The following is a 17,593-nucleotide window of genomic DNA, read 5'->3' as shown; positions in this document are numbered from 1 at the left end:
GATCAGGCGCGAGGTACGTACTGGGGAGCGACATGGAATTGTGACGTGGGTGCTTTCGGGACAGCTATGCAATCCAGTGTCACAATTGCCCGTAGCTCATCGCCCGGTTTTATGCGGCATCGCTTCGAAGACGAGGCAAAGCCCTCCTGTCGCCCGTTTCTTGGCTACATATTTGCAGAATCACGTCTCTGAACTCTAGGCGAACCTTCCCAAACCTCGATCTACCGCGTTCCATTTCCTGCCTGCGACCTGCCCGGATACCTGACGCCCCGACCGAAGCGGCCCCGCGATATCGAGAGCTTCACGGAGCCACACGCGTGACCCGCGCACGACAGCGAAACGAGACGATGGCCGTCGAAACAGATCAGAATGCTTCTGCGCAGCTCGGAGAGGCCGTAGTTGCCTTTGCGCTCGAGGGGCGCTTCCCCGACGAGCAGGTGTCATCGCTGTCAATGTCCTCTTCGGATTTGTCGCCGGCGATTGATGCGCTGGAACGAGCCAAGGGTGATTTGGAGGTAATGGGAGGCTCACAGCGAGCAATGACAGCCACTTACTGATGCATGCGCAGTCTGAAATCCACACAATAAACGAAGAGACCAAGGGCGACGTCAGCTCGTGGGTGCACAATGCGAAAACGCTACAGGAAGACATCTTGCGATCCAAGAGGCTGGCCGACGATATCGTCCGACAATCGGAAGCGCCGCAGGTTTCGGGAAAGGCTATACAAGATGCGGAGGACCACATTCAGTTTCTTGAGAAGGAGGTGCTTTACACGAACCAGCTGCACGACGCCCTCAGGGGTATCCAGCACGTCAACGAGCTTTTGGGGGAGGTCGAGCAAGCGATGAACGAGCGGCGCATCATCGATTCGCTGCGGTGGCTGGAGAGTAAGGACCGAATGATGGCATCGGCATCAGGGCGAGGGGCTAACGCTGGGCAGAATCTTGGACGGAACTCGATGCCGTCCCAGTCAACAAGAAGGCATGCCGGATTATGAGGCTCCTTGATGTAAGGGCTTTCGAGCTAAAGTCACACGTCCACGACGTCTTCGACCACGTCTGGGCATCGCTTGTTCACACGGACCTCAAAGCCGGCTCCCTGGCAATCTACAACAAGTTGGATGGTAGTTGGTACCCGTCTGGTTGAACCCACCGGAAGCTAACAGAATCCAGACGAGCAAATGACGCTGTCGGAAGCCATCATTGGTCTCCAGGCTTACAAAGAGGTTGAAGATCGCATGTCCAAGCTGTGGCACGATGTCGACAAGGCCATTGTGTTTCCGCGCATGGACACGCAAGCTTCATCGCTGCCTTCCATCCGCGAGACTGAGGTATGTCCCAAAGACAGTCTGACGGCCCAGTTGCTAACCACCGCAGAACGTTGTGGAATTAAATGGTCAAGCTGGAAAATCAATCGACGAGCTATTCACGGATCTCCAAAAGGTAGTTGAGTTCCTGGCCAAGCGACTGACACCGGATCTCCTCATGTTCTTCAGCCCCATCATGATGAGCGACCTGGTCCCGAGGCTCATTTCAGTCTGGCTCGACTCGGAAGTACCCTCAAATCTCAAGGATCTTGGGAGGTTCCAGGCTGTCATCGAATCTGCACGGCGCTTTTGCGAGGTTCTTGAAGACAACGGATTCACTGGGTTTACGGAGCTCAAGGAATGGGTTGGCAGTGCGCCGTCAATATGGCTTGCAAAGTGCAGAGAAACAGCCCTTGATTCGGTCAGGGTGCAAATGTCCAACGGTCCGTCACCCAGTGTATGCCTATTCGAAATCTTGCTGACGGAGTGTAGGTCTCGGTGCCACAAAACAAGTAGAAAAGGTGGAAAAGCAGATGGTATCCCGGTCCGAAGGCAAGGAGTTGACGGCGAACGGTGTAGCCGGTACCGTTGCAGAAGATGACTGGGGTGCTGAATGGGGAGTTGACGACGACGAGGAACCGGAAGCCAAAGACGACACACAAGAGGAAGACGACGGTGCCGATGCCTGGGGATGGAACGATGAGGAGCAAACTACAGAGACCGCACAAGAGGAGACCGCGCAGGTTGAGGAAAAGACGGTAGACGACGAGGACGACGCAGCCGACGCGTGGGGTTGGGGGGATGATGATGCGACAGAGCAAACGGAGCCAGAACCGAAGCTCCAAGCACCAAAGACGCAGACGAAGAAGCACAAGACGGTGTCTACTGCACCAGACGAGAGCAGGGAGATGGTTCTCAAGGAGACGTACCACATCTCCTCCATGCCGGAGCCGGTGCTGGAGCTTATCCTGGCCCTCCTGGAAGACGGCGCGGCTCTGACACAGCCCGAGTATGTTGCGAGCCCATGTCAACACGGTGATCCTTCTGACATTCGTAGATACGAAAGCAGCCCAGTGGCAGCCGCCGCCCCGGGCCTCTTCAGTCTGCCGACGTTCGCATTAGCCATGTTTCGAGCAGTGTCGCCGCACTACTACTCACTCGACATTGGCGGGAACATGTAAGTGTCCTTTAGGGGTATCATGTCTAAGCTGACCAACGTCCAGGTTCCTCTACAACGATGCCATGTATCTGTCCGAGAAGCTGGCTGATTTGGCATCAACGTGGAAGTCACGCGGGGATCTCACCACACGCGCCCAGAACATGCTGCGCATAGACAACGACATCAAGAGCCTGCAGAACTTTGCGACGCGCGCATACACTAACGAGCTGGGGTTGCAGAAAACGGTGCTGCGAGATCTGCTAGGAGGTACGTTTCGTTCTAGCCTGGGCTGAAAGCACTTGCCTGCAGACTGCCGGCAGTCGGTATGACTTTTGGGCTAACGCAAGACGCACAGGCGATCAAAGTCTCATGCAGCAGGATGAACTGGACAGTTGCGTGGACTCGGCACTAGCGCGGGTCAGATCCATGGCGGTGACATGGGAATCGATTCTCGCGCGCTCGGTGTGGTACCAGGCGGTGGGGTCGCTCCTGGATGGGCTGTCGTCCAAGATTATCGGGGATGTCATGGACGCGTCGTCCATCGGGCAGGACGACGCGTACGGGATCGCGAAGCTCATTGCAAAGGTCACGGAGCTCGACGACCTCTTTCTGCCGTCGCGGACCGCGAGTGCGAGCACGGGGGCAGCGGCAGCAGCAGACGAAATTCCGACAACGGCGCAGTACGCGGCCACGTGGCTCCGTCTCAAGTACCTGAGCGAGGTGCTCCAGTCCAACCTCAACGAGGTCAAGTACCTCTGGTGCGACAGCGAGCTCAGCCTGTACTTTTCGGCGGACGAGGTCGTGGACCTCATTGAGGCTAGCTTCGACGCTAACCCGCGGATGAGGGAGACCATCCGGGCGATTCGGGAGACTCCAAGCCCCGTGCACGGCTAAGGGAGGAGGGGACGGATAACACCGGACGGTTGAGCCGGAGGGCCCGGGCAGACGGCGCAAGAGCCGGAGCGAGATGATGGGATGATGGCTCCGCTTGCGGTCGGGGTTATAGTCCATGATGACGGGTGATGGGGGGCGAGACGTAAAGTCTTTTCCGAGGCGAAAGAAGAATAACATACATTTAGCGTTTCTGGTGTATTGGCCAATTTCAAGGTGCTACATTGCCTTTTGAATATCAAGCGTCGTTATTCCCCCAATTCGACTCGTCCATCCCAATCACCCAATCACCCAATCCAACCCAAAACAGGCTTGTACTCGCCGTGCCTTTCCGCTCTACCAATCGCTTTACTTTCACGCCCATCCACCACCACCAATTGTACACCCCCCTTCTCTACGTTCCCTTCCCCACACACACGCCCCCCTTGTACACTGCAGGCTGCAGCTGGGCCGCTCTCCACATTCTCCAACGCGCGACGCTGAACCCTGTCGGTCTCGGCACCTTCCACCCCAAATCTCCACCTTACCCCAATTTCTGGTATTTTTTTGTTGTCTGTTCTGTTCTGTCCAATTCTGTCTGGTTCCCATCTCTCAATTTTCTACTATGGTGCTGTTTTTGTCTCATGACTTTTTACACTTTTGCCCGGCTTCGCCCATTGCGGTTGATTGTACATTTCCTAGGTAAACCATCAGCGTGGCAGTAACATTACTGTAATTCATCAAATTCTTGCTGCTCTCTCAACGTAGCCCGAAAGCCGGGACCTCGAAAGTTGAAACCACCCCGGGAAGCCCATCGTGATCGCCGAGGAGGAGCCTGGCCCGGCCTGGCCTTTTGTGTAGCGTAGCATTCTGGGCCAAAAAAACCTGGAAAATCGCCCGTCGCCCACCCCATGCCCAACGTCGCATTTTTCTCAATTTCATCTCTCTTTCTTGTTCCTTTCTTTTCTGTCGATCGCGATCTAGAATATCAGAGATCAATGCCCCTCATGTGCCGTCACCCCTCTCCTTTCCTTTCCTTTCCAGCACAGACGAGACAAGCACGACAGGCAAGAAAATACTCCGGTGGAAGAGAAAAGAAGGAGGATTCTCTGCAACAAGGAAATTGACTTTCTCCTTGCAAAACCCTGTTTGACAATCACCAAGGCTCTTACTGCGTCCGTACCATGTACGCATCCTTCCCGGAGCAGTTCTTCCCCCCCTCTGGCCTTGAAACTATCTTTACTTCACTTTCCCCCCCGGCCGCCCAAGGTATGTCGCGAAAGAAAGCCAAGAGGAAAGCCACGAGTGACGGGTTGCGTACTCTATTCGTTCCATGCATATGCTTTCTTGGCTGCTCGCGCCGTGCAGCTATGTACTGATCGAGAGGGGGGAAGGGGGCAACGCAACGCAAACTCCCTCGAACAGGATTTCAGATTCTGCCTTGCTGCGTTGATCTCCGCTGCCCGTCAACATCCCTACCCTGTCAATCCTCGAATCCGCAGACGTCTTCCTTTCTTCCATTTCCCACCCAGGGGGCTTCGCCGGCTGCGACACGCGCCCAGCCCATTCAAAGCCCCCGGCATCGTCGCATTCTCCTTCGCGTCCAACGTCGTACTTCACCTCACGCGTAAAAAGGACATTTCTCTCCGAGCAGCAGCAGCCGTGGTGTAAAATCTACATCGCGATACCTACCTCGCATCTGACGCGCTGGGACGTAACCGTCGCACATACACCCAATCAGGAAGACATTCTCCGCATCTACCTTTGCATCTCAACGGCTCCCACATGTCCCTTTACTCTCCGCACGTACCTAAATCCATCCATTCCTCCGTCTGGTCTTTTGCTCCATCCATCCATCCAGCCACCACTCTGACAGTGACCTGTTTGACCTCCTCCTACCCTCCTTTAGCCACAAAGCATGTGCAAGCAGCACAAGCAGAAAAAGCCAAGCGGGAAGGGGAGTTTCTGCCTGCCTCGTTTTCTGGTACGGAGCCCCCTCCGGATGCAGCTCCGGAAGACACGGCAAAATCGGATAGCAACTGGATTGCCAACTGTTTGATGCCCGCCATTGGTCAATTCCTCCCGTCCTCCCTCCAGAGTCCAGGTTCCACCAACCTCTTGAGCCAAGTCTTTCTATTCTCTGCCGACAATGCCGTTCCTTTCGCAGTCGTCGCTGTGGTTGCTTTGATTTCCTCTCCCTCAGAGCCCGCCCCAGACATACCAGTGACCACGGCCCGGGGAGCTCTCTCGTCTCTCAACCCCCCCCCCCCCCTCCTCCCTGGCCTCCGTCCATCCTCCCGGATCCTTGGTCAACCCATGTCCCCAGCAAGTGAATCCCCCTTGAAAAATCAAAATGGAGTAAAAACCACCACGGCGAAATCTCTCTACTGTCTGTACATGAGACAAGTCTCTAGTCTGTAGGAATTCTAGCGTGCGACACGCCCCCCAGCAAATAGCGAACAAGTAGACCAGAACAAAAAAAAAAAGGAGGAACACAAGAAAATCTCCAGCACGGAGATTGCACATGTTACACCATCCCCAAACCCCAAGGATAAAATTTCCCACCGCATTTCTCTCTCTCTCTCTCCCTCTCTCCCTGTCCTTTTCCCCTCCTCCTGCACCCCGGATCATCCAGACCACACATACATACATACATACATGCATGCATAGTTACACACCGTGACACCCAACCCACTTGGGAAAGGAATGGGAAAGAAAAGCCGCAACAAATTATCGAACCACCCACCACACTCACTCAACGACAGAAAAGTCTGGAGAGAGCTTGAGCACGGGACACAGCAACACACGCACGCTCTGCCTGCCATCCGGCCCGGCCGCAGGAATCCCCACCCCCGTTCGCATGCCATTCCCCCCTCCCATCCTCCTCCTTCTGCAAACTGCAATGGAGGAAACTCAACTACACTACGGAGTAGGTACATGGAGAGAAACAAGAAGATTAAGAGCAAGGAGAGGGGGAAAAAAAAGAAGAAGCTCGAAAGTCTAATGCCCACCCATACTTCCATACGCACCAAGTCATGTCAAACATTCAGCTGCCCCCACTTCTCTCCTCCAAAGTCCAAGGCCAACTGCCCTTCACAACCTCCAGCTACAACTTTACCCACGCCGACATCGACGCTTTCGTCTCTGGTGTTGCCCTCTCTGGTGACTTCCTCCAACCCCGCGTACACGTATTCGCAAAAACAGTACCTCCTCTGCCCCCATCTAGCTTACACCTACTCCAAACACCTGCCAAACCTTCGAACAAGGTACCACCACCCAAGCCCATTACGGCCTACCTCTCTGCTCTCTTCTCAAGTACCAGAAAGGCAGAAAAGGCAGAAAAGATCCCACGACGACCCTGATGACATGCCCCAAACATCAGACATCAACAAACGGTCTGAGCACAAGGTTCATGGTTCATAGTTCACTGCGCGCTACAAATCACCAAGCCAGGTCCAGACAGACAGACAGAAAGGCAGGTAGCACCCCATCAGGGCAATCATTGACATTATACGAGCTCCTCAACCAGCCCCGCCTTAAGACCCCATTCCATTCTCTCCGCAGCAAAACTACCTACACATTCCAGTTGGCCCCCCTCCCCCTCCGTTCGTTCGTCCGCCCATGCAAACCAAACAAGATAGTATGCCCCCCCGCCCGGTCCATCCATTCCAGATGATTATGCTTCACGTCAATGCTTAAACAGATTACCCCCTCCAAACCATGCTAGCCCGATGCCTAGCGGGACCGTCCTGGCCATCCGCTTCGTCCAGATATCCTCCACGCAGTCAGCAAATTCCTCCCTAGTCGCCAGGAGATTCCTCCCCCGTTAATCAACAAAACACCTCTCACAAACCGACCCAGGGGTAATGCAACGCTTGAAAAGGTGAGTAGTAACAGTCATCCGCCATCGTGTACTGTGGGTCCTCTTTCGAGACAAATCGTTCGAAACAAGAAAGAAACTTTTTTTCCTATGGTCTTTTCTCGACTCTTGCTTTCATCATGTCGGATTGATCCCAGTTCTATGATATTCCTGTCCCTTCCTGACATGTGGTATATGCTGTGTGTCCTTTCCCGTTTCAAAAAGTCGACGCGACCCCCGGGCATCAGGCCTCTCGGGGGCGGTGACGGTTATGCCCTTATTTCGCCGTCCCAATGAATAATCCCATGAACAAATGAAAAAAGTAGAAAAGAAAAAAAAAGGTGTCCCGTTGGTATCCCTAGAAAAAAGTGCCTCGCATCCTTCAAGGAGAGCGGGTGAAGCGAAAGAAAAATAGTCGTAGACTACACCAGGAAGTTCTCCTTCATGCCAATAATAGTACGCCGCAGTCGAATGCCAAAGGGGGTATTGGTAGCACATTAGATCCAAAAAATTGGGGCGCGCTGGGAATTCTGTCTTTTTGGGTTCGGCCGTGTCGTTTCGCCCCAGGGGGTACTCGAGGCCCCCCCGGGCATATGTCGTTAATTCTCTGTCGATACTGATACAAAACTTGGGGAATAAAAAAGAAAACAAATTTATGCCAAGAAGCGAAGGTGGTGAGGCCTCAGCATGGTACAGAGGGGACGGCCATGTGATGGAGCCGTCTAGGTCGCCTTCTCCATGCTGGACTTGGGGCTAATGTTGTTGGATCGAGTGCCAAACGTGTTAAAGACGCGTCCGACGCCACGAGACTTGCTGGTGCCCGTGGATTCCAGGTCGTCGTTGTTGCTGAGCAGAACGGTCTGGACGGAGTCGATGTTGATGCGGCAGAAGAGGGTCGAGAAGAGGTACTGTTCGGCGTTGTGGTCAAACAGGGGCAGGGTGCGGTAGCCGCGCTTGAGGCCGTTGAGCTTGGCGGTGTGCGTCGCGACGGGTTGGCGGTCGTTGTAGCTCTCGCCGTTGTGCGAGAGTTTGACCGACCAGCGAACAAAGATGAGTTCGGGGAACTTGGTCGTGACCTTGAAGGTGAACTTCTCATTGAAGATGGGGTTGAAGCCGTTGCCCGCCCTGATCTTGGTGCGGAACATGAGGGGCGTATCCGAAAGCGAGCCCTCGGCGTCGGTGTCCTTCTTGTCCCTCTTGTCGCTGGAGTGGAACACCTCCACCTCGACGTACGGGTCGACCGTCTTGTTGTTGGGCATGCCGTTGGGGCGCATGAGCTGCTGGGCCGAGATGACATCAATGGTGAAGGTGACCTCCTGGCGTTCCCGGTGGTGGCCCTCCCATCCGGGGGGCATCACCTTGATCTCGCGCAGCTCCTTGGGCTTCAAGACGTAGCCGGATCGGTCGGTGCCGCTCTCGAACATGGCCTGGTTGAGTTGCATGCCGAGATCGAACGTCTGCCAGTTGAGTGCGGCCATCTGCACGCCCTTGCGCCAGTAGCCGATCGGGTTGAAGTTGTTGGACGTGATTCGAGTGCGGTCGGGGTAGACGCGCATGAGGTACCGCATGTTGTGGAGCTGGATGGCTCTCTTCTCCTCCTTGGACCGGCTGTTCTTGTGGAAGCTCGACTCCATGAAGGAAAAGATGTGGTTGTACGCCTTGGCCTCGGTGGCGTCGAAACCACCAAACTTGAGGCCGGCGCAGTACACACCCAAATCTCCCAGCACCTTGACCGTCTTGTTCGATGACCGTCTGGGGGGCATGCGCTCGCCGGCGCTGTCGTTGTCGCTCGTGCTGCTGCTCAGGGCGTCCTGGACCTCGCCCTCGGTGATGGTGTTGACACGGCTCTTGCTGACGAGACGGCGGGACGAGTGGCTCGGGCTCAGGATGGGGCTCTGCGGCAGCGACTGCGAGGGGACGATGCTGTTGTCCAGCTGAACCGGCTTGGGGTACGGGGAACTCAGGCTGTTGCCCCGTCGGCGACCGGTCGACTCGGCCGGCTTGGTGGGCTCCGGGGGTGGCTGCGGGCGCTTGACCTTGATGAGCACTCGCTCCTTGAGCTGCTCGGGCGACGGGAACTTGTCCGAGGATGGATCCAGGGGTGCGGTGACGAGACGAGCGCCAAAGGTCTCCTTGATGATGCGGGCCATCTCGGCCTGTTGCGCCGGGTTGCAGTGGACCTCGAGGGAGATCCACAGAGGGTACTTGGTCGCAATAAAGGCGTACTTGTTGATCGTGGTCATGGTCTCCTGGAAACTGATCGAAGTGGTGAGCGTGCGGCCGTGGTTCACCGTGGGGTTGCCATCCGGTCCATCCCAGCAGTCGACCTCCACACAACGGCAACCGCGGACGAGCGCGGAGATGTAGCCTTCGACGCTCGAGAGACCGGCGACCTGTCGACCCATAAGGTAGGTGTTGTGAGAGCTGGAGATGAAGTACTCGTTCAACGGACGGTCGAGGGAGTAGGTCTTGGGCTCCTTGATGACGGGCAGGTTGTAGGTCGACGTCAAATAAGCGGCAAAGGCGGCGTCGTTCATGCGAGGGCCTTCGCTCGTCCACTCGGAATCTTTGGCGTGCTTGCGGGCCAGTTTGTTATACGCAGTCTCCCAGAATGCAGGGTCCGCTTCAACGTTCTCTCCCTGGACGTCGCGCAAAAACTTCTTGAACTCGTCGATGCTGAGGCCGGCTAGTGGGTTAGCCGCGATCTGATAGTAGATATGGCGAATGTCGTCACGCTGCTTCATCAAACCGACAAACTTTTGGAATTCGAAAAAGTTGAGGCGACGATTCCCGCGACCAGTGTCGGTGCCAGTCGCCTTACCAAACTTTTCGGACAAATCCTGGTACGAGGCGTGAATGTGAAGATTCCGGCAGACGCGCTGGACTCCCTCAAAGTCAATGTCGCCGACGTCGAGAGACAGCGTCTTCTCACCACTCTGCCTTGCCATCTCAGTGAGCCAGTAGTCGCGGATGGCACGGTCGTTAAAGGCCATCAAGGACGCCATGAGATCTTGTCGGTGCTTGGAGATGGCCTCGAGCGTAGTCACCCAGTTGTGGAAGGTGCTCTCGTCGTCGGCGACCAGGTGCATCATCTTGGTCTTTGACGTGTTGTGCACGACGTACATGATGGAGAACCAGCGGGCCTCTTCGGATTCCGGCACGCCATAGTCGAGACGGTACTGTCGAATATCGGAACCGGTCCTAATCTCCTTGATGTCGTCAATGTAGAGCTGCTTTCCCCTGGACTTATCCCAGGAAATCTTGGCGGCGTCGGGCTCCAGGACCAGGATGAAACGCTTCTTCCAGTTCTTCTTGGAGACCTTCCTAATCCAGGTGCCCTTGAGCAGCTGGAAGGGGATGACGGGGCCGGCGGTGGTGTTGGAAGGCGAGGTGGAGCCGGCCAGAGACGCGGTGGTGCTATTCGAGGACGACTCTCTGAGAGCCCCGTCAAGACCACCAATCAACGACCTGAGATCGTCCATCTCATCAATGATTTCATCGTCAGAGTCGCTATACGCGGCAAGGTCGGGCGGGGCCGTGTTGTTGCTGTCACTCCTCCGGCGGAGCATACCGGGGCCAACGCTGCCGTCACGGCTGTTGGGCGCAGCGGAGGATGTCCTGCGGCGGGTGAACCTGGCCGTGGCCCGGTTCGACAGACGCCGAATGATATTGTTGCTTTTGCTGACGGCCTCTGACATGGCACTGGGGCTGCCCACCAAGGTCTGCCCAAGCGAGTTGTCACTCGTCTTCCTTGAGATGACGGACTCGGGCAGAGAAAAGGAGCCGGCCGAGAACTGGTCGTCCGCAAGCTCACGGCCCCGGTGCTCAGGGGAAGCCTGGAGCGAGCTGTTGCTCGTCATGACGGCGTTCTCTGGGGACATGACGGGCGAGCCCTGCTGCGAGCTGGAGGCCACGGAAGAGGCGCTTATTGCTGAAGCTGGTACTGCGAATTGTGATTGCTGCTGTTGCTGTAGGTGTTGTAGGTGAATGTTGGAGGGGATGTTTGTCTGTACATGGCTTGGACGTGTGCGCCTAAACTGAGTAGACTGAGGAGGCATGGTGGGAGGTTTGGAAAGGGGTAGAGGTGAGGGCAACTGAGTTGAAGTAGAGGTGGGAGACATGATGTGAGTTTCGTGGGGGTAGCCCTTCGCTACACGCGGGTTTGGAGAGGTCCCCGCGGCGAGATCCTAGGTGGATGATCTGGCGTTTTTATGAAGAAGTAGTAGCTGCTTGAGACGGCATCCTTGGAGAGTGTGGTCGTGTGGAACGGCCCGTAGAGGGATAGAGAATGCGGGGGATGCGTGGGAGGAGGTCGATCCTGCGATATGAAGGTGGGCGTTCCACACACACGGGGCTGTCTGGCAGGCGGGCAAGGGTTCGGGTCCAAGAAGGAAGCAGCAGGCCGTGGGGAAAGGGTGGTGATCTCTTTGCTGCAGAGTCGTGTAGGTCGCCGCGCGGTGCGATGCGATGCGGCAAACCAGAGGTCCTGACAGACCACACGGGTGGGAGAGTTATGGGCGCTGGTGGTTCGTACTGGTACACTGCAGGCGGACCAGCAGAGTGAATCAGGCGTAGGCGTAGAGAAGATGTAGGCGTGGCAGGGCGGACGAGAGCAGGGTCGGACTGGGCCAATCGTGATGGCAGGTGTCCGTCGTTTCGTCTTTTGGGAGTTCCGGCCTCTGGGTTTGGGGGTTGCTCGACAAAAATGTGCGGGCCTGCGCAGTTGCTGCGATGGGCTCTCCAAGGCGAGGTGTGTGATGTGGCAGGTGTTGTATGCAAGTGACTGGTTTGGGTCTATTTCCAGGTTGGGGTCGACGGGACCGACAGCATTGGCAAGCCGCTATGCAATGATCCCGCAGCGGATGCTCGTTCGTTCTTTTTTCGTGTGTCTTCCTTGACACCTTGCGTTCGCTTCTGGCAACTGGTTGCAGTCCTAGGTCGCGCAGGCTCGTGTCCGGCAAGAAGAATCGAACGTTGAATCGGGTGGGAGGTGGTTCGGCGCAACAAGAGAGAAAGTCTTGGGTGGTGGTGGTGGTGGTTCCTCGGGAGGGTGCGCACGGCGCAACAGTTGCAGATGAGTCAATGGGCAGATCCCTCGGGTCGAGTGCCGGGCGCGCAACTATTGAACACAATGAGTTTTCTGTTGTTTTGTTTTTGGCAGGTTGAGTTGTTTGGCGAGTAGTGCGGGTGATTGTGTACGTGTGGTGAAGAAGAAGAGTAAGGGTTGTGGTCTGTTGTTATGTAGTTGAGCAAAGCAGCAAAGGAGCGTTGCAGGTCAGACGTCGTTGGCAGTGGTGGTGGTGGTGGTGGTGACTGCGAGTGGTGGTGGGTGTAGTAGTAGTAGCAGCAGCAGCAGCAGGAGCAGCGCGGTGCGGTGCGGTGCGGTGCGTGTGAGACTGACTGGGCTGGTAGACGGTCAGGTCAAGACGGAAGGTGTGGTGGTGGTGGTGGCCAGTCAAGTCTTATGTGGGCGGGAGTGGTAGTTGGGGCCCGGGAAATTATGAGTAGACGGAGCGGGAAGGAGGCATAGCCAAGAGCTTTATTTTGGAGTAAGGGCAAAGACCAGCACAATTAATGTCAGGGTCAGGAGAGAGAGGGTGAGGGCGAGGGTGAGGGTGGAAACGAAGGGAAACGAGCGAGAGAGTACGGGAGTACGGAGGACAGGGGATCAAGAGGTGTGTGTAGGAATTGGAAGTACCTAGCAAAGTATCCCCTTGTGGTGTATGGATACGCAAGAAGGTAAGGTCTGGTCTGGTCAGGTCAGGTAGACAGACAGGCGTGTGTGGGCTTGCGGACAGTGGTGCTGGGCAAGGTTGAGCAGGGTAGCAGGTAGAGAGAGTCAGAAAAACCCCAGGTGAAGAACGGTAGAGACACCGAGGGGAGTATGGCGTAGAGTGACTTGACAGGGCTGCTTCAGAGAGCGAGCGGCCAGAGTGGGAGAGTGGGAGAAAAGTGTGGGAGACGGAGACCAAGAGAAGACTCAGTTAGAGAGACAGAGACAGAACAGATACACACCTCTCTGGGCCAGCAAGTGTGTGTGTTTGCAGGGAAGGCGTGCAAGTAAAACGGGAGCGAGCCAAGATGGGCTGCCCAGATGGATGGGTAGGAATAAAGTAGCCTACATGGGCATCATCAAGTACTTTCCCATACCAAATCGTACGACGAGATACATGGGTACAACGCACACGCCGGGCGGGAGGCAGAGGAGCGTGGATGGGCGCAGGAGTGTGGGCGCAGGGGCGTGTGGTACCGGATGGTGTAAGGCGAAAGAAGCCGGGGGGAGAGGTACCTACAGACAGCAATGGTCAACCGTACGCAGTAGAGGGCCAAAGGTTTGTGGGCAATGAGGAGGACGGGACGAGGAATGCGAAAGAAGGATACGCGCAGACGCGGGCCAAGTCCAAAGTGCAAGTTACGGTACCTTGGCTGACAAGGCACGGTATTTCTGAAGTTCTTCTTAGGTATCTCCTCTTTACAATTCCATTCTCTACTCCGTCCATACATTGCCTTCTAGACCTGTGCTGTTGTCAAGCCGCTAAACTCGTGATTCAAGCGAAAGAGGCAGACAGGAAGAAATAAAATAAATAAAAAGCGGAACACGAAAGGGCAAAAAAAAGGCAAAGGCAAAATAGAGAGAAGGGAAATGGGAGGGCGAACGCCGCGGACGGGGGCGTGAACTGGGAGACGGCGCTAAGCTCTTCAAAGCATCTCAGTGGAAGCTATCCGCAGAGGTACGTATATTTCTGATCTCGAGGTGAGTTGCTGGTGCGGTACGTATCCCCAAGGTCAGCCCCACCACGTCCCGTCACTTTCGTCCACCCGTCACCGCGGAGTACCTCAGCAGAGGACTGGTCTTTGCAGTGTCTAGCAGTGTCTCTCCTTTCTTCCGTGGCATCTCTCGTGATGTGTTTGTTGTGACTCCCCAACTTGACTTTTCTTCTGTTTTCCATTCTTCTCCCAAAATTGGACTCTCAAGAAAGTGGAGACACGAGGCTGGCCCGATGGCGAGACTGGACCGGCTGGGCTGGAATTGAGGGGCGGCCACGGAAGGGGGGGGGAATGGGAGAGTACGCAGTAGTCTGTAGAGGAAAAAAAGTCACAGTCACGTAGCCGTAGCGCACAGGGCCGAGATGGAGACGCTGGGCGTCACTTTGCAATCGCAGTTTGGATGGGACATCAAAATGGGACATGAACGTCTCCTCCCCCAGTGGGGTACGTACCTGGGCTAGCTGGCGCCCCGGCCCTGGGACGACGTAAGATATCCTCGTACCTTGCCTTCGGACCTTTGGACTTTGGGTACCTGACCAAGTACCTGGGGGAAGACGGAAGAGAAGAATCCAATCCCGACAGGGGGCAGCAGACTGGCAGGGCAGAAAGCTCGACAACCAGTGGCCCAGCACACATAGATCCGTAAGAAGTATGTACCTACGCAGTACTTACTTTTGTGTATGTAGTGCAGCAAAAGGGCTCATGCGCAGAAGATGGGGAACTGGGCAGAATTCAGAAAAAGGGATTAGCATTCGTAGAGGAGAGAGAGCAACAGGCCGAAAGACAGCAAGAGAAAGGGTGTGTCGTCATACAGAAGCAAAAAAGGGGGTGTGTCGTTAACATGACGAACAAATGAATGGATGGGCGGGGGGCCCTGGAGAAAAAAAAGACTGAGAGTGAAGGCGAAAAAGACAGGAGAGGGCAAGCAGGGAGACGCCGAAAGAGACGGGGGCCACCGGTCCTCCCACCAGCCCAAAAATACAGAAAACCCAAGAGGACAGGATAAAAAAAAACACATCAAAAAGAAGGGGCAACGCAACGGCAGAAAAATAAAATAAGAATTAAAAAAAAACCTTCAGGAACATGGAGGACAAGACAGGGCCCACGACAGCCAGGGCAGACAGGGGACATGGCATTCTCTGCAAGTACGTACCTTTGCAATTCCCATGTTGCGTGCTGCGTACAGTACCTATTCTCCCCCTTCCCGGGCTCCGTCATGTCATGGGCAGGCCACAAGCCGCAAGCAAAGCCGCAAGCCCGCACGATGGGCTTCCGGGGGAAACCCAAGGGAGGCCTGATGTAGAAGGGAAAAGAACAATTCCAATACCAGGAACCGCTGTTGCTCCGGCTCATGCTGGCTCTGCTCTGCTTGCTTGCTGCGCTGCTCTCTTCCCTCCTGAGGATACGCAGTATGATAGGCAAGGATCAAGGCCCAAGTACTGTACCGGCCGGATACAACGCCATGTGCACCGCTCTCGTCCAGAACAGGGGTCCCGCTGGCATGGAAAAGGAGGGAGGGTGTGCGAGATGGATGACTCCTCTCTGTTTCTGTCGCTGTTGCTGTCTCTCCCACACACAGTTGGAATGTCTTGTGCGTCCCCCGAGACCACCGCCCGGGGACAAGTCAGAAGCAACTGCCAACGCCAAACCCCAACGCCAGCACTCAACACACGCGCCAGACCGGGCCCATGTCCCTCGTCCCCCAGGGCCCAAAGTCCTCAAGTGGCTCTCTCTCTCTCTCTCCGTCTCGCCTGTGGCACAGTCGTTCGCGGCGCATCTCGCCATGTTTCCACCTCATTTGCCCCCTCAGGGGCTGTGTGCGTATTGTCTCCGATGTCTCGTGCTTTTATTTTCTTGTATTGCCTCGCCCGTTGGATCATCAATGGCACCCCGTTTGACGAAACAATCTCCTCGTCCCGTCTTTGGTAATCTTGAATTCTTCCTCCCGGGCAGCAGGATTTTAGCACACACCCACGCGCCACGGGCAAAAAATAACCTCGACGGTTGCCTTGTCTTGTACTCCCGGGTCTATACTGCAGGACGAAGTTGGCCTTGTCGGATCCTGCCAGCTCTGCCCTGTCTTGTGCAACCACCAACATGACTCCGGCTGCTGCTGCGGTGTATATCCATGTCGAGGCCAGCATTGGCGGCGCCATGCTATCGCACTTTCAACTTGACATGCAAAAGATGACGGCAGCCAACGATGCACTCATCCGGGTCCTGCGAGACTCGAAACTTCTTCCTTGCCAACAAAAAGGCTGTCTTCCGTGCGGCCGTCTCGGCGGACGATGCGGTATACCTCGGCGCCTGGCTCGCTGTGAAATGAGCAGGGTGGGATCAAGTACCACCAAAGCTATATACTGTTGAGGCGACAAGGACCTGCGTCCGCCGTCGCGCGTTGGAAATAGCCCGCTCTGGGGGAGATGAAAGCAAATGCTTGGGCTCGAGAGACCACAGAGTTGGAGGAAGTACAAGAGCCAACGTGCCGAGTTGGTCAGGTACATTTGCGATGCAGTGCCACAACGCATCTGTAGAGAAATAGGTACCGTCTGTACGCAGGCAATCGATGGCAGAGATGATGCCTTGCTCGACGGCCAGAGCTTGCCGTCCAAGAAACCAGTCGACGACAGCATCAACAGGTACCGTCGGTGACGAAAGGGCTTGTGAGGTCAGTCTGACATGATGATCCCATGTTTGTCGTCCGCTAAAACTAGGTGCCGAGGAACCGTAATTGGTGTCTTGTTTCCCCCAGACTCCATTACGTCGACGCCCTTTCTGCACGCGCCATGGCATGCCGCAAGGTCGCTTTGATGCGTTGTGCTCTGTAGAGCCCGGTGCCCGCCATTGCTTGCCTGTACCGCCCTATCTCGACCGCCGTTGCATCGCGCCGTGGACTTTGGTGACGATGCGTTAATGCGATACGTGTCACCCAATTTCCCAGTCTTTCTTGCTGGCCCGTCACCCATTCAGCAAGTGTGTTTCTCGTCTGATTTTGGCATTTGCTCTCGCGTGCCGAATCTCCGCCCTTCTGCCGTAGTCCTCATCCTCGTCGTCCCAGCGTCTCTGCCTTTTGTCATGTCCAGCTGACCTCAACCTTTCTCCAGCTGTTACAAAAGTCAAAATGTACGCAACTTTGCCCTTTGATTCGACCATCAAGGGATTTGCTCATTTTCGATACAGGATCGGCGGTTGATTGTTGCTCATCAACAGTCCAAGAACCTGGTAGACCCGGTTGCATTCCAACGTTGGACGTCGCCGATGGCTCAATGTTGATCTTGCTTGTTGCTGCTCGCAGCCTGTTCTCTTCAGACGCAGCGAGCGGTCATCGCTGGCTTCCTGCGAGCAGTACACGCATTCCGCACCGGAGATATTCAGCTGGCCTGCACCACCCGCACTTGTACGGCGTGGTCAGCCGGTCGTCGCATGCGGCCGTGGGGGCGTGAGTGACATCTTGCGTGCCCAAGGCATACTGAGCTGTCGTTATCGAAGCCGACATCGAGGTACCTCGTCCACAGCGTTGATAACGCTCTTCTTCTCGTGACTGGCCATCCTCTCCATCCTTGAACCATTCCATCGCGATCCTGAGATACTTCGTACGCAACCCCGAGGACCGTGAGGCAAGGATGCTCCT

At 55.7% G+C, this 17,593-nt stretch overlaps 2 protein-coding genes across 2 annotated transcripts; one reads left to right on the top strand and one right to left on the bottom strand.

The window, feature by feature from the left end:
- The first annotated feature begins 83 nt into the window (after window positions 1-83).
- On the top strand, window positions 84-3,591 carry HER10_EVM0003825 (is centromere binding protein at prophase). The gene is made up of 7 exons (XM_035473488.1): window positions 84-1,123; window positions 1,173-1,330; window positions 1,377-1,749; window positions 1,799-2,315; window positions 2,364-2,483; window positions 2,530-2,732; window positions 2,821-3,591. Exons 1-7 carry the CDS (start codon window positions 994-996, stop codon window positions 3,357-3,359), a joined length of 2,040 nt encoding a protein of 679 aa, XP_035332428.1. The 5' UTR covers window positions 84-993; the 3' UTR covers window positions 3,360-3,591.
- A 3,400-nt stretch (window positions 3,592-6,991) lies between these two features.
- HER10_EVM0012624 (phosphatidylinositol-specific phospholipase C) lies at window positions 6,992-12,851 on the bottom strand. Its single transcript, XM_035482017.1, has one exon. It carries the CDS (start codon window positions 11,313-11,315, stop codon window positions 7,917-7,919), a length of 3,399 nt encoding a protein of 1,132 aa, XP_035333530.1. The 5' UTR covers window positions 11,316-12,851; the 3' UTR covers window positions 6,992-7,916.
- Between the last annotated feature and the right edge of the window lie 4,742 nt (window positions 12,852-17,593).

The sequence above is a fragment of the Colletotrichum scovillei genome (assembly GCF_011075155.1).
Source record: "Colletotrichum scovillei strain TJNH1 chromosome Unknown Contig00006, whole genome shotgun sequence".
Lineage (NCBI taxonomy): Eukaryota > Fungi > Ascomycota > Sordariomycetes > Glomerellales > Glomerellaceae > Colletotrichum > Colletotrichum scovillei.
This window is presented reverse-complemented; position numbering and strand designations above follow the sequence as displayed.